This window comes from Eptesicus fuscus, chromosome 11 (assembly GCF_027574615.1).
Source record: "Eptesicus fuscus isolate TK198812 chromosome 11, DD_ASM_mEF_20220401, whole genome shotgun sequence".
Taxonomy (NCBI): domain Eukaryota; kingdom Metazoa; phylum Chordata; class Mammalia; order Chiroptera; family Vespertilionidae; genus Eptesicus; species Eptesicus fuscus.
This window is the reverse complement of record NC_072483.1, coordinates 92,495,324-92,512,097: the sequence shown is the minus strand read 5'-3', so window position 1 is coordinate 92,512,097 and position 16,774 is coordinate 92,495,324. Positions and strand designations below refer to the sequence as shown.

Sequence of the window (16,774 nt, the reverse complement as noted above, 5' to 3'; positions counted from 1 at the left end):
CCTGGAGGGTCGCTCACCCCGGCCCTGGCTCCGCGCCTGTAAAATAGGGGGGTTTTAACGGGCGTCTCCCCGTCCACAGGCCTGCGGGTCTCTGATGAGGAAGTGGACGGCGCGATGCTGGTTTCCTGCCTGAGCTGGCGTTTGCTTATTATCGAAGTGTTTCTGTTGATAGTAACACAGGCGGGTGCCCTGCCCTCGTCGGGCTGTCCGGCTCCTGGGACGGAAGGAGGCCCGGCTGCTGGAGGGGCCTCGGCGGGATGGCTGCTGCTTCTCTGTGACCCTGAGGCTCAGCGGCCTCTGAGGGGCCTCGCTGGCGGGCGGGCCACGAGCAGTTTCTTGCTTATAGCAAGCCGCTTTGTTTAGGCTTAAACGTTCAAGTCTGATTGTAAAAGCACGAGCCTGTCTACAGTAATAAAAGCGTAATATGCAAATGGACCGAATGGCCGAACAGCTGAGTGACCGTCCGGACGACCGCGCTATGACACCCACTGGCACCAGGCCAGCCAAGGCGGGTGCGACGCGATTGGTCGGGGGCCCGGCCATCGCCCCATGATCGCCCCGCAGAGGGAGGCCCAGGCCACCGGCTGGTGGGGCGATCCATCGGGGGGCTCCATGATCGTCCCAAAGAGGCAGGCCCAGGCCACTGACCTGCAGGCTGCAGTGGGTGGGCAGGGCCTCCCTCTGTGGGGGTGATCGATCGTAGGGCTCTCTGACTGTGAGAGGGCACAGGCTGGGCTGAGGGGGACCTTCCCCCCCCCGAGTGCACGAATTTCGTGCAGGACTTAGCCTGTTGACTGAAGGGTCCTGCGTGCGATTCCGGTCAAGGGGCACGTACCTCGGTTGCAGGACCCATCCCCAGCCCCAACCAGGGGCAGATGTGGGAGGCAACTGATGGATGTGTCTCTCTCACATCAATGTTTCTCTCTCTGTCCCTCCCCCTCCCTTCCACTCTCTCTAAAAAACAAATAAAATAATAATAATACGCTCCCTAGTCATGTGACATAAGAACAGATGAAATTGAAAGCAAAGTTACTCTAATGAAATGGGAACCCTAAACAGCCAATCAGATGTGAGATGTAGGCTTCTTAACACTGAGCCCGACATTGCTTTTCTCCTCTGTCAGGGTGTCCTGGCCTTCCTTTCGGGGTAACCCTTGGAGTATCTGGTTTCGGATTTAACGTGTGACTGTCCTTTTTGGTGGATCTACTTTAATTACTTTTTCCAGGATGATGGTTTTGGCAATTAAGTAATTGGTTTCTGCCCGATTGATTCTGCCCGTTCTTCAGAAATCGCCGGTTACAATGTGCTTTTGGGAACTGGTTTTCCCTGGATTGCTTGGCACCGCGGCATCACCCGTCCGCCAGACGGAGACTCGAGATTCAGTGGGCTGACTCACCCCCTACGGCTTGTCCCCTGGAGCCGTGGAGAAGCTAGAGGGTTAAGAACGCTATTTTTTTACACATGCCGTCAAGTTAATGCCAAGAGCATTAGCCCATCCTATTTAACCCTTTGCACTCGCTTGCTTTTTTCTCGATTCCTTTATTCTAATGCTAACCGTGTCGAGTCACACTCGACATCCGAGTGCAAAAGCTTTTAAGGCTCTGCAGCCTTGTTTACAAAGAAGGCAACGTAGCTGGTTATTTATTTTTTCTAAGATTAGAATCCCTATTGGTCATTACGCTACCAATAGTTATTCAAACTGGATGCTAGATGAAACTTTTATGTGGTAAAAAGTAGACATTATTTCCCTTAATACTTAAAAATAATTATGGAGGAAACATTCTCTACATAAAACGGGCAATGTTGAATTATATGTACATAAAAGACATACTCTGTTTCTGTTATAAGTTGACTTCCTCGTATGTTAAGTGGTGCCCAGTTTCACAGCAGTTAGGTCTAGTAACGCTTCAGCTCATTCTTTTCGTGGTGATTGGAGAAGTGACGTCTACATTTTCCCTGGTGACTGAGCGGGCCTGTCAGACAGTCTGACTGGGTCCCTGTGGTGGCCAACACTGCCCTCTGCTGGCAGAGAAGCGAGTCAGACACGGCTGGCCCTGACGGGGAGCTGAGGGGCTTTCAGACGGAGGCGGAGACTTGAACCCGGTTTCTCAGGAGTGCCCACGCGCGGAACAGGACAAAAGACACAGAGTAAAGAGTGCAGACAGCACCTGAGACTCCTCTTAAACGTCTGTACCGTTTTAAGTAGCTGAAAAACAGTTGTGGAATTTGGAAAATATGAAGCCAGGTATGAACTGTCTTCGTAGCATTTTCAAAAACGTGTCTTTATTGTCGGAAGTATTACAGATGTCCCCCCCGCCCCCCCAAGGACCCCTCCACCCCTTAGTGGCATTTTAAGTGACGTCTGTCCGTATTCCGGTGTCAGACGGCAGCCTCGAGGCTCCCGGGAGCCTGCCTGCTGGGGTGCCAGGGCGCTGAGCGGCGGGCGCAGGGCTGTGTGCGCGGATATGTAACCAGCTTGTCACAGCGGCGGGACTTCCTCTGCGTCTGCATCTGCCAGTCTTTACAGAAGATTTACAGAGGACGTGTCATCATTGGTAAAATCTGTTTGAAAGGCCTGCCCTGTTGTCATACATGTCAGTGCATAGACTCAGACTATGCCATCTTTTACCTGTCACAGCCCAACGTCCTCTAAATAAATGTCCCTTTGGTACTTTGTGTCTTCTTTCCTGTCCGTAGTGCCTAGGAGTCAGCCTCTCTCTCTCTCTCTCTCTCTCTCTCTCTCTCTCTCTCTCTCTCTCTCCCTCTCTCTCTCTCTCTCTCTCTCTCCCTCTCCCGGCCCCCCCCCCCAGGCTGTAAACTCGGCAGGGAGGTCCCTGCTCGATACCCAGCACTCAGTAAATGCTTGGCTCATGCTAAACACGCAGACACGTTTCCAGGAACAGGTGGGTCAGTGCGACACGGACCTGTCCGTGGGGCGGGATGTGAGGTTGGTCCGCGTGGTCCGTGCGCATTGAGGGCAGGCGGCTGCTTCCCCGAGGCCGACGGAGAGGAGGGCATGAGGTCCCCCGCTCTCCCCCCCCCCCAGCCCCGTGTTTCTGGCTCCTCCTCCCGTTGCCCACGAGCCCCCGCTCTGCTGGGCCCTGACCGGTCCTGCGTGTCGTGTCCTGGTTGTCAGCCCTCCCCGCGCCCCCGCCCCGGGCCCCGTCCTGCTTCACCTCCGCCCCCTCCTCCCTGAGAGCAGGTCCGGGTCACTGTGGGCCTTCCCGCGTCTCAGGGCGCACCTGCCGCCCTCACCGCGTGGAGACCGGGCTCCCGCTCACCCTTCGTCCCCGCAGCGTCTGCAGCGACTCTTCCTTCCGTGGCGCCGACGTGAACGTGGGCCGTCGTGTCCCTGGTCCTTCCGTGGGTTGTGTTTGTCTCTCTCTCTCTCTCTCTCTCTCTCTCTGGGTCTGTCTCTCTCTCTCTCTCTCCGGTGGGTGAGGGGGGACGTGTTTGGAGGCGGGTGTCGCTCATTTAGGGCGCCGTCGTCATTTTTTGGTCTGGAACCCACGCCGCTCCGGCAGCTGGGAAAGTCCTCCCGTTTCTGAGCCCGGGGCCGGGTCCCTGTGATGCTGAGTCCCAGGACAGAGGGCTCACTCACGGGGCGTCGGTCACCCCGATGTCTGAGGGGCGTCGGTCACCCCGATGTCAGAGGGGCGTCAGTCACCCCGATGTCTGAGGGGCGTCGTCACCCCGATGTCTGAGGGGCGTCGGTCACCCCGATGTCAGAGGGGCGTCGTCACCCCGATGTCTGAGGGGCGTCGTCACCCGATGTCAGAGGGGCGTCGTCACCCTGATGTCTGAGGGGCGTCGTCACCCCGATGTCAGAGGGGCGTCGTCACCCCGATGTCAGAGGGGCGTCGTCACCCCGATGTCTGAGGGGCGTCGTCACCCCGATGTCAGAGGGGCGTCGTCACCCCGATGTCTGAGGGGCGTCGTCACCATCTCCCGCATCTGAGCCGCCGGCCCTCCATCCCTCCGGACTGAGGCCTCTCTGCTCACTCCGGTCCGTGCAGGCCGGGCCGACACCCGGGGGACGGACGCCCACGTAGCTGGGCCCTGGGCGCAGGGGCTCGCCTGCTGCTGCCTCTGACCTGTCCCCATGTCCTAACTCCCTGAGCCCGGGGCGCAGAGACCCCGTGAGCCCCGAGGAGCACCGCCCCCCCGCTCCTCCCCCCCGGCCCGCCCCGCCCTGCCGAGGCCCCGTCCCCACCTGCTCCCGGGGCTTCTGGGCCGGCGACGCGGAGAGCCCTCTGAAAACCCCGCGTCTGCTTCTGCAGCTGCCACTTGCTTCACGCGTGACGGGAGGAGTGAATGCGGTTTTAAAGACACTAGGACGTTGCCGTTCTGTCCCTGCCGTTCCGTGAGCCAGCACACGGCAGAGGGTGTGCTTGCCGACGGAAAGGACAGAAAGCGGTCCGGTTCCCTTCCTGTGTGGAATGGAAAACGAAAACAACAAGTAAATGAACAAAGCACACAAAACCCCGCAAAGGCACAGACAGAGGGGTGACGGCGGGAGAGGGGCCGGGGGGAGGCGAGTGGGAGAGGGGGCAGGTGCCGGGAGACAGGAAGCTGCGTCAGGGGGAGCCCAGAGTAGAGCGCACAGATGACAAGTTATAACCTGGTACACCCGACGCTGTGTAAGTTAGCAGCTCACGTTACCCCGATACATTCAAATTAAAAAATGGGGGGGGGGGGGCCCGCACCTAATCATTTCATGTGAACCGTGCGCACACACGTACACGTACACGCTATATAATAAAAGGATAATATGCAAATTAACCGGACGGCAGAAAGACTGGCCGCTATGATGTGCACTGACCACCAGGGGGCAGATGCTCAACGCAGGAGCGCCGCTCAGCCACAGCCAGCACAGGGGGTGGCGGGAGCCTCTCCTGCCTCCGCAGCAGTGCTAAGGGTGTCCAGGGGGGCGCGGGCCTAAGCCGTCAGTCGGACATCCCCTGAGGGCTCCCAGACTGCTAAAGGGCACAGGCCAGGCTGAGGGACCATCCCCCCCCCCCCCCCCCACACACACACACACAGTGCACAAATGTCATGCACTGGGCCTCTAGTATTGACGTAAGAAGTGACGAATTCATGACGTAATTTGGGGTATAATTGGTAGTATGTAACAAGAAATGCCCTTGGGGAATTACATATACTTAATTAATTTAATGATCATTTGCTATTTATATAGAAATGTTTTATAGAAGAAAATACTCATATTTCCATTCGAATTGGTCTTCAACATTTTATGATATTGGACTTATGTTTAGGAGGTATGAATTCTCTCCAGGATAGAAGGTTTCATGCCAGTGTGTTAATAAATATGAAACTTTTTTTTTTTTGATCAAGTTGTTGTTTTGTGTATTGCTGTTGTTTTAAATTTATCTTTATTGTTGAAAGTATTACAGATGTTTTAACTAAAAACCCTTCAGGTATATTTGAAAATAGAGTAAAATTGTAGATCATCTATGTTTTATTTTTTTTAAATATATTTTTTATTGACTTCGGAGAGAAAGGGAAAAGGAGAGAGAGGTAGAAACATCCATGATGAGAGAGAATCATGGATCGGCTGCCTCCTGCAGGCCCCCCACTGGAGATCAAGCCTGCAACCCGGGCCTGTGCCCTGACCGGGAATTGAACCGTGACCTCCTGGTTCATAGGTCGATGCCCAACCTCTGAGCCACACCGGTCAGGCTGTACGTTTTATTATTTTTTTAATGTAGTTTGGCGTGTAACTTTGGTGGATGGTAGGTATTGGGCATTTTAAAAGTTTGCATTTTAAAAGGTAGATGAGTTTCAGTAATTGAATAGTAAGGGTTTATGTGATCAAATCAGACATGGACATTTTCATAGAATTTAAAGAATGTGCATGAAGGACTTTTCTGTTGGTTGGGATTGGGGTTTGCGTGGAGCCGCACCCCTCTGCTGAGCCAGGTTTGGTCCTTACGCTGTGCCGCGGTGACGTGCCGCCGTCTCACCGATGCCACTCTCAGTTTCTCGGCAGCACCGAGGTGGAGCAGCCCAAAGGCACCGAGGTCGTCCGGGACGCCGTGAGGAAGCTGAAGGTAGGCGAGCCCCCGCCCTGCCCCGCCCCCGAACGGCTGGTGTGTGGATCCTGTGTCGTCCGCAGACGGATGGGCATTCAAAGTGGGAATACCTTGGTGGCAGAAATGGCTTCTGGTTAAAAATGGACTCTTGAATAAATATCACCAGATTAAGGAGAAATGCTGAATAATAAGTGTGAACACGTAATTATTTGTTTCCAGCATGGCACACTTCATAGTTTCCTAAGTGCAATTTCTCTACTGAACAATGGAAAGGCAGTATTTCGTACCTTTTGGCATTCAGTAGCTTGCCTTTACCTTGCCTGGGCCGCATGCTCTAACCCAGCTACTAGTGATGTAACAACTATTTAATAGAACATCAGCCCGGCCGGTGTGGCTCAGTGGTTGAGCATCAACCAATGGATCCGGTTTGCGGGCTTGATCCCCAGTGGGGGGCGTGCAGGAGGCAGCCGATCAATTATTCTCTCTCATCCCTGATGTTTCTCTCTCTCTCTCTCTCTCTCTCTCTCTAACTCTCTCTCTCTCTCTCCCTCTCCCTTCCTCTCTGATGAAAACTCAGTTCTACTCTCTTAGCAACTTTCAAATACACACCAGAGGCCCGGTGCACGGAATTCGTGCAAGGGGCTCAGCCCTCGCAGCCGCAGTGGCTGCCCTTGGCCCTCACAGCCCCAGCTTCGTCCGGAAGGTCGTTCAGCTGTCCGGTCTAATTAGCATATTGCGCTTTTACTAGTATAGATTGTGAACTGAACCTGACACCCAGGACTGACTTATTCTGTACCTGGAGTTTGTACCTCTGTGCTCCCTGCACCCATTTGCCCACATCCACCCCTGCCTCTCAGCCCGCAGTCTGTAGGTTATTTTCGTTTTGGATTCTGCATACGAGACCGTATGATATTCGTCTTTTTCTGCCTGACTTCTTTCACTTCACTCAAGGTCTTATGGAAAATAATACCATAGTTAATAAATAATAATGCTTACTCACAACTGTAAGCCTACTTGGGCCACACATGTGTTTTTGTGGGACTTTATATGTAGTTCCAGTGTAGTTTTACGTTTGGAAATGTACTCTGTTAAGGAGGGGAGGTGATTGTCAGTAAGATAAAAATCACATGGCGTAGCTTAGCCGTCCAAGTACCTTCCAGAACAAATGTGCCTGTGAGAAGCCATCTTCACTTGAGTGATTGCAAATAATATTTCGATTTGGAAAGTATATCTGAGGGTAATGATTCGGGAACCAGTGAAAATTAATGGAACAGTGTTTTTAACGTATTTTAAAAAATTTTTTGTGTGTTTGAGGCTACAACTCTAAAGTATATTATTTACTTTTTTAAAAAAAGAATTTTTAATTGTTATGTTGAAGTGGCCAGAAGATGGCGCTGTGGCTCCACTTAAAAATAAATGTGCTCATTAATTGTGTACACATCCCTCATTTTAATTTCCTGCTTAGGTTTCTTAATCACACGTATTCTGACTGCTTTGTTACCCACTAGAGTGAAGTATTTTATTTTACTTGCTTTGGTTAAGGGAACATTTTATAGTGACTAAAGATTTTAAAAGTTTGCAATATTACTATATTGGCCGTTGACTTAAAAAGAAAGAAAATTTTAGGATCAATGCAATATGATGGGAAACTTAAAAGATTTTCAGTAATTTATTTTTCATGCTATTATGTTTAATTGTGCCTGATAACTTTTCAGAAAGATTTTAAAAAACTGATTTATTTTATTGTACGCCACTTTCCTGTCAGTTTGTGGAGAATTTATAAATTTTTCTAAAATGTGAAAATTTTTGCAAGCGAGTATGTATTCGTCAAAACATCATATTTTATATTTCTTGAGTATGTTTTAGCCTGAGATGTAAGAAAATACCAAATTCTATGAAATCTGATCATTTAAAAAACCCTTTCAACTTCTATCTAGTACCAGTGTTATGGTAAGGAATTTAATTTGAGTAGTATTTATTTGTTTTTACAAATACAACTCGTATCCATTGTAGAGGGCTCAGTCCATGTGAGAAGCCAGGAACGTGGCCTCAGGAGTCACTCTCGAGTTCTGTGACATCTGCTCCAGCAGTTTTTTCATTCGACTTCACTCTCTCTCTGTAACGAGACACTGTTTCGTTTGTTTTTTAATATTTCTTATTGACTTTAGAGAGAGAGGAAGGGAGAGGGAGAGAGAAACATCCATGATGAGAGAGAATCACTGATCAGCTGCCTCCTGCACGCCCCCTGCTGGAATTGAGCCTGCAACCCAGGCCTGTGCCCTGACCCGTAATCGAACCATGACCCCCTGGTTCCTGGGTCGACGCAACCACTGGGCCACACCGGCCGGGCAGGAAGTTTAGTTTTTAAACGCAGAAAATCTGTGTGCAAAAGAAGAGTCATTTAGTGACGGGTGGCTGCAGAGCTGGGTCTAGGCCTGATGGCTGCACACATCTTCGGACCCAGGTCCTGGCTCGGGGGACCTGTGGGTCCGGGAACACAATTCCTTATTCTCAGGAAACGCAGAGGCAAAGCCTTCACAGGCCGTACCCAGATACTCATGTGGAAGTTTCTCTGTCTCCCTCTGTGTCTCCCCTTCCGGCCTCCGCCTGTGTTTTTCCTTCCCCCACCCTGCTTCCTTTCTGCATTCCTTCCTCCTCCTTCTTTTTTTCCTGGCAGAACAGCGATAGCCCCGCAGATGGCTTCTGTGAGTGGGTGTCTGTGCCAGCCCTTTGGCCCCAGGAGAGGGTCCGGGAATGTGGGTGCAGCCGGGGGACGGCTGGGCGGCCTCTGCTTGTCCCCTGGACGGAGGGAGCGGCCGGGAGGCCTGGGAGCCTCGCAGCCCAGACGGCTGGTCCCAGGTCCCACGTGGCGGGTGATGGTGCGAGCCGCCCCGTGGCACACCCCAGGGCGCTCATTCTGCCACGCCGGAAGGAGACTGGGGGAGAGGAACACACCCACACCCCGTCCTCTCTGGGCGAGAGCGGGGCGATTTTCACGATTCTCACTGAGGCAGAACAAATCTCTTCAAGAAAAACAAAACCAAACCTCTGGCCCGAATTAGTGGATTTCATGTGCAGAAGTAAGAATGCTTGTGACGGAGAAAGGAAGCTGCCTGCGCCCCTGGGGCGGACAGACGTGCTGACAACTGTCCCGAGGAGAATAAAGCCCCCCCCCCCCCATCCAGGCCGGCAGGGCCCTGGCATCCGCTGGTTACAGCTCTCCACACGGGGAGGCCCTCACCTCCTGCTCCGGGTGAGGGGGGGTGGGGGCTGCACCCCTGCAGTCACATCTGCCCCGAGTTGGAGGCAGTGCTCACAGCACACACACACACACACACACACACACACAGAACACACACACACACACACACACACATACACACACACACACACACACACACACACACTCACACACACACTGCACACTCACACACACAGCACACACACAACACACACACACACACACACACACACACACACACACACACACACAAGAGCCGAACCTGCCCTGCTGGGCGCTCCGAGTCAGGCCAGGACGAGCACCTGCTGAGGAGACGCTAAAGGGGGAGGGAATCCCTTTCTCCCCATCTTCTTTCTGGGCGTTTCCATTTCTGACAAAGGTGGGGCGGGGGGGACGAGGACGCCGGGAGAGCAAGCGGGGCCCGCAGGCAGCCGTGACTCTCAGTTAGGGACGGACCCTCCATTGGTGGACGTGGCCCCGAGCACCGCGTGGGCCGCTCCCCCGAAGCGCGGCGAGTGTGTCCTGAAGCCGGTCTGTGCCGCTGACACGGGTCAGGGTTCCGGGGCGCGGGCCTGCGGGTGTTCCCGGCACTGAGTCTGGGTGAGCGGAGGAGGGATCCCGCACACGGAGCGATGGCCTCTGGCTCCCTGTGGCCTCTGTCACAGACCCCCCCCCCCCCACCACTCACATACACCGAGGTCCCGGGAGCCGCGTGGCTGCTGCTGTGACGGCGTCGGGAGGCTGATGGCCCGGAGGCTCACTGCGCTCAGCGCCGAGGCCTGGACGTGAGGCGATGGCTCAGCTCCAGCTGGATCCGGTGTGGACACCGGCCTCCGTCCGGCGGGATTGGGTTGGGGGACGTGCACCACAGCAGCACCGGGAAGGGAAGGCGGCACACCGGCCCTGGGGGGGGGGGCCCTTCTCCGCCCGCACTGAGCACCCGAGGTCGCCCGGCCGGCCTGGCTCCGTGGACAGGGTGCCGGCCTCCCAGGGAAGGGTCCCGGGTTCGATTCCAGTCGAGGGCCTATGCCTGGGTTGCAGGCTCGATCCCTGGAAGCAACCGGTCGATGTGTCTCTCTCACATCGATATTTCTCTCTCTGTCTCTCTCCCTCCCTTCCGCTCTCTCCAAACAATTCAATGGAAAAATCTCCTTGGGTGAGGAGTAACAAGCAAATATAAACGTGTTAATTTAAAAAAGAAAAGGTCCTCAGGGAAAAACATCGATCTCTGTTCATCTTCCCACGAAGAGCTTCTGTTTTCTCAGCGGCACGAACACGTGTTATAGATGCCGTGACCGGAGCCGATGAACAACGGCTTCTGAAAGCTACTGGGAATCACTGGGAATCAATTTGATTTTCAGGATAGTCATGGTAGATACTGTGATTTCTAAATATTTTGAGGTTATGGGGGATTTATAAAATACTTTATAATGGGCAATAATTTAATGAAAAGTTCAACACAATACAAACTCCATATATATATATGTATATACACACACACACACACACACACACACATATATATACCTATAAATAAATATGTGTTCATTCGTCATAGAAACAATTAGAGTTTTGTGAATAATTTTTCAAACCTCAGAGGGAAGGTAGGGGAGGGTGGGGATAAGGGGGGGAGATCAACCAAAGGACTTGTGTGCATGCATATGAGCCCAACCAGTGGTCACGGACAACATGGGGAAGGGTGTGGGATGGGAATGGGGGCATGAGGACAAATATGTGATCCCTTAATCAATAAAGAAATTAAAAATAAAAAAAATAATTTTTCATTTGTAGTTTGCAAGACATATCAAGAAATCCGAAGGCCAGAAAATTCCGAAAGTTGAGTTGCAAATATCGATTTATGGAGTGAAAATTCTAGAACCCAAAACCAAGGTAAGGCTCATTTTTGAATGTCCTCACGTGTGTTTGTGCGTGTTCGCGGGAAGCCCAGCACCGGCTGGTGTGCAGGGACCGGACCGGCCCCTCACGTGTGTTTGTGCGTGTTCGCGGGAAGTCCAGCACCGGACCAGCCCCTCACGTGTGTTTGTGTGTGTTCATGGGAAGTCCAGCACCGGCTGGTGTGCAGGGAGCGGACCGGCCCCTCACGTGTGTTTGTGTGTGTTCATGGGAAGTCCAGCACCGGCTGGTGTGCAGGGACCGGCCCGGCCCCTCACGTGTGTTTGTGCGTGTTCGCGGGAAGTCCAGCACCGGCTGGTGCGCAGGGACCGGACCGGCCCCTCACGTGTGTTTGTGCGTGTTCATGGGAAGTCCAGCACCGGACCAGCCCCTCACGTGTGTTTGTGCGTGTTCATGGGAAGTCCAGCACCGGCTGGTGTGCAGGGAGCGGACCGGCCCCTCACGTGTGTTTGTGTGTGTTCATGGGAAGTCCAGCACCGGCTGGTGCGCAGGGACCGGCCCGGCCCCTCACGTGTGTTAGTGCGTGTTCGCGGGAAGTCCAGCACCGGCTGGTGCGCAGGGACCGGCCCGGCCCCTCACGTGTGTTTGTGCGTGTCCGCAGGAAGTCCAGCACAACTGCCAGCTGCACCGAATATCGTTCTGCGCCGACGATAAGACGGACAAGAGGATCTTCACCTTCATCTGCAAAGACTCTGAGTCCAGCAGGCACCTGTGCTATGTGTTCGACAGCGAGAAGTGTGTAAGTGTGCGCGTGTCGGAGGAGGTGGGTCCCGTTTCACGTCCGGGACTTGTCTTGTTTCCGGCGTCAGTCAAGTCTCGGGACGCGAGCGAGGCCCGCAACTGCTTGAACTCGCTAGTGGGTCCGCCGTGTCCCGGACGAGGCTGCGGGATTCCATCCTTAACGGAATGCTCGTGTCAGGCACGCAGGCTCGCGTGGAAACGGCTTCTCTTAGGACGCCTGGCCTGCTCATGCTGGGCATCTGTTTATCTTATAATCATATCATTTATTTGTGATTTAATCTCAACTATGATTTAGGGATGTGCACATGATGCAGAGAGTGATGGTCAGCACAGTTCGTTTTCTCTGGAATGTTAATGGATCGATGCAAAGAAACATGTTAAACTCCAGGAAATGATATCTGTACGACTTCTTTAAAAATTGCCAACACTTTGAAAGCATGGTTCTTAATTTTCAGGATTCAGAAAACTTTCCACAGTGAAAGGTAATGGAATCGTGAAAGGTGTGAGCACGTGTGTGCCTGTACATGGGCGGGGAGTGTTCCCTTGTGAATGTAATCTAAAGTTCTTAGCAGGTGAGGACAACCAGGGAATTCTAAAGTTAAGTTCTGCAATGATTCTTTAACCTTCTGGAACCGTAAGGAAAACCCCGGGTCTTGATTATAAGCATAAGCTAATGCTAATCGTAACCTAATCCGAGGTCCTGTTGTCCAGCATCAGACGTGAATTCCAAGACACGTTGCAGCCATCAATGGCTTTTTCTTTTTCAAGTATGTTTTATTGATTTTAGATAAAGAGAAAGTGAGTGGGAGAGAGAGACAGAAACATCAGTGATGAGAGAGAATCATCAACTTCGTTCGGCCGCCTCCTGCACGCCCCTCACTCCCCTGCTGGGGACCAGGCCTGCAGCCGGGGCCTGTGCCCTCACTGGGAATCGGACCCGGTGACCTCGTGATGCCTGGGGCGATGGTCGTCCACTGATGTCGTTAACGAAGGCAGAACACCTCACCTCAGCAGCATTCTTGGCTGAGACAGGAAAGGAACTTAATTCATGTATTTGCTCATTTTTCAGGCTGTCATAATGTCAGAGGACTAGTATGGTGGTCACTCTCAGGCAGTTTATTTCTGTTTTCAGTACGTGAGCTTCTTGCAAACACCTTTTTTAATTGTCCACGTTAAGTCCTACCACAGGTAGACAATAGATACTCAATGATTTTTCTTTAAAGAAAAAGACCGTGTTTCCGTAGAACGTGTTAATATCTGTATCTTCTAGACTATAGTGCTCTTTAAAAAGGCAAACTCATGTGCTAACCTAATTGGCATCAAAATGTCTTTTGAGAATTTGATGAACATTAGAGAACATTTCGTCAGGAAAAGAATATGCTTCCCCAGATGAGAAGTGCTGTGTGCACAATAAGGAATTTTCTGTGAAGCTCCCGTGGCTTTTGAAACGTATCCCACTGAGTGAATGCATTATATGTAACGTTCCAAGTGCTGCTTAACCATGATTGCTTGCAGATGTGTCTCTCTGTGTGCCTGAGAAGGCTAAGGCAGATCTCTCCTATGTGTAGACAGACTAGCCTTTTACCACTCACAGCGAGCAGCACACTGGCTGTCTTTCTTGTCTTACACAGGGAATTAAACCTCCTTGGGGTCTTTTGAAATATTAATAGTCAGAAGAGATCATTATGAATATGAGCCTTCTTACAGCTTTGTGTCAAAGTGCTTTTCATTATTTGATCCCCATCAAATTGGTTACGTGATCATTTAAACACTAGAGGCCCGGTGTATGAAATTCGTGCACTGGGGCGGGGAGTGTCCCTCACTCAGCCCAGCCTGCACCCTCTCCAATCTGGGACCCCTCGGGGGATGTCTGACTGCTGGTTTAGGCCCAGTCGGACATCCCTCTCACAATCCGGGACTACTGGCTCTCAACTGATCGCCTGCCAGCCTGATCGCCCCTAACCACTCCCCTGCCAACCTGATCAATGCCTAACTGCTCCCCTGCCAGCCCGATAGCCCCCAACTGCCCTCCCCTGCCGGCCCGATTGCCCCCAACTGCCCTCCCCTGCAGGCCTGGTCACCCCCAACTGCCCTCCCCTGCCGGCCCAATCACCCCCAACTGCCCTTTCCTGCCGACCTGGTTGCCCCCAACTTCCCTCCCCTGCAGGCCTGGTCACCCCCAACTGCCCTCCCCTGCCGACCTGATCACCCACAACTGCCCTCCCCTGCCGGCCTGGTCACCCCCAACTGCCCTCCCCTGCCGGCCTGGTCACCCCCAACTGCCCTTTCCTGCCAACCTGGTTGCCCCCAACTTCCCTCCCCTGCAGGCCTGGTCACCCCCAACTGCCCTCCCCTGCCGGCCTGATCACCCACAACTACCCTCCCCTGCCGGCCATCTTGTGGTGGCCATTTTTGACCACATGGGGGCAGCCATCATGTGCGAGGGTGTGAGGGTCAATTTGCATATTACCTCTTTATTATATAGGATAAGCTTGCCAGAATCCCTGGGTTTCACGGTATGGACTTTATTGCTACCTGATCATCATTGTCTGTCACTGACTTGCGTAATTTTAATTCCTCGGTGCATTATTCCCTTTGAAGATAGCACATGAGCATTGTGGTTTTTGAAGGCAGAACGCGTGGAGCCTGCAGCGATGGCTCACACGGTCTGTGTGCTCAGGGCTCAGACGGGGAGCCTTTCGAAGCAGAGCTCTGGTTTCCACTTCACAAAACAAGTTCACGTGGATCGGGCTGGAGCTCAGGGAACCCACGTGTAGCACGTTCACCACGTGATTCCGCTGCAGGTGGATGGAGTCTGGGGGCTAAGCTCCCCTTCAACCTCACGTTAGCATCACGTTCACGAATGAGCTCAAAGAGGACTGATTCCTCAACGTTTCATATATTATTTTTACCTCAAGGTTTTATTTGCTCTAATTGTATTAATTTGCATAGCTATAACCGTGGTCGGCAAACTGCGGCTCGCGAGCCACATGCGGCTCTTTGGCCCCTTGAGTGTGGCTCTTCCACAAAATACCACGGCCTGGGCGAGTCTCTTTTGAAGAAGTGGCGTTAGAAGACGTTTAAGTTTAAAAAATTTGGCTCTCAGAAGAAATTCCAATCGTTGTACTGTTATTTGGCTCTGTTGACTAATGAGTTTGACGACCACTGGCCTAAAACTATAAATATAAAGGAAGTTGAATTTATAATTTAATACTTATTAGAAGAGAAATTCCCAGGCCTACATGGTTTCATTGGTGTGACGTTTGTGAAGCATTCAATTAATGACTTTACCCAACTTCATGTTAATATCGTAAATAGATGTGTTTGTTTGTCTTATTTTTTAAAATCTATTTTTATTGATCTCAGAAAGGAAGGGAGAGGGAGAGAGAGATAGAAACATCAATGATGAGAGAATCATTGATTGGCTGCCTCCTGCACGTCCACACTGGGCATGTGTCCTGACCGGGAATTAAACCGTGACCTCCTGGCTCTTAGGTCATAGGTCAACCACTGGGCCACGCTGGGCACATTACTTTTTTTACATCGTACATGGGAGGCATTGTTGTTACTTTGGCAGCGAGAACTTTGCTCATTTCCCGCTCCTCTACCCCCAGCTGCTGCCCTTTGGAGGTGCCCGATGTGAACGTTTTTCTTGATTCAAAGACCAGTCTGACACATGATTACTAAGTGCTCATCTCCTTTGTTTTATTTGTATGAAGGCGGAGGAAATCACTCTAACCATCGGCCAAGCATTTAACCTGGCATACAGGAAATTTCTAGAATCTGGAGGCAAGGATGTGGAAACGAGAAAACAGATCGCAGGGCTCCAGAAAAGAGTGAGTAAACTGAGCGGGTCGTGTGGCGTGTGATGTCAGCACAGGGAACCTCGCATATCATCAGACAGAGCAGCAGCCGCCATCCATTCCCCACACTCTGTCACCGTGTCCCTCCCGCCTGTCACCGGCCCGCGGCGCGGTTGTTAACCATTTCCTATTGGATTCCCACAAGAGCGTAGTGTTCTCATGTGACTTTGCTTCACTCCTGATGCTTCTCACGGGGATCAGAGCAGCAGCAGCAGCAGAGGCTGGGTAAGTGGTTTCCCACGCAGACCCGGGTCCGCGCCATTAAGTGACACCTCTCCGCGCTCTTCAGCGCCGCCGTGAGCGTCTCCCTGGCCTGCGGTTACTCTCCAAGGTCACGGGCGAGACTGCACCGCCCGCAGGGAGCACAGACGAGGGATTAGGAACACGCCTGTGCACACGCGTAAAATCGTTCTAAACGTCATAGGTCTGCCCAGGGACCCAGCGCTCTGAATCCCCCCAAGCTTTACCAAATAAGACAAGATAGTACATTGCAGTTTCAAATAACAGGAAGTCCCATTCCGGAATGCAGTTATCAGAGCCGACATTTTCCAAGCATGCATTTCTGAAGGTCTGTCCATGATCATTGCCTTTTAGATTCAAGACTTGGAAACAGAAAACGTGGAGCTTAGAAACAAAGTTCAGGATTTGGAAAACCGGTTGCGAATAACCCAGGTGTCAGCCTCTCCGGTAAGTGTACGGAGTAAGTGCACGTTCTCCTGGGAAAGGGTTTCCTGGTGACAGAACGTCCCTGGGCCGTCAGCTCGCGGTGTTCCTAGTCACACTCTGTCGTCAGTAATGTAAAGCTGCACGTGGATGGAGATGAAATAACCCAAGGTTAGTTCAAAATTAAGATTTCCACCCGGCCAGCGTGGCTCAGTGATTGAGTGTTGACCTATGAACCAGGAGGTCAAGGTTCGATTCCAGGTCAGGGCACATGTCCAGGTTGCAGGCTCCATCCCCAG

The 16,774-nt window shown here is 52.2% G+C and overlaps 1 protein-coding gene across 2 annotated transcripts in view; it reads left to right on the top strand.

Annotated features, from left to right (window-relative positions):
- Positions 1-16,774, top strand: part of GULP1 (GULP PTB domain containing engulfment adaptor 1) — a 146,985-nt gene that overhangs the window by 109,485 nt on the left and 20,726 nt on the right. The window contains exons 5-10 of one of the 2 annotated variants that reach the window (XM_054723375.1): positions 6,000-6,071; positions 11,086-11,184; positions 11,810-11,947; positions 15,669-15,785; positions 16,014-16,037; positions 16,407-16,499. In XM_054723375.1, the coding sequence (XP_054579350.1) occupies positions 6,000-6,071; positions 11,086-11,184; positions 11,810-11,947; positions 15,669-15,785; positions 16,014-16,037; positions 16,407-16,499 (543 nt within the window). The remainder of the gene's footprint in view (positions 1-5,999; positions 6,072-11,085; positions 11,185-11,809; positions 11,948-15,668; positions 15,786-16,013; positions 16,038-16,406; positions 16,500-16,774) is intronic. The other variant, XM_054723376.1, reaches the window with a different exon arrangement.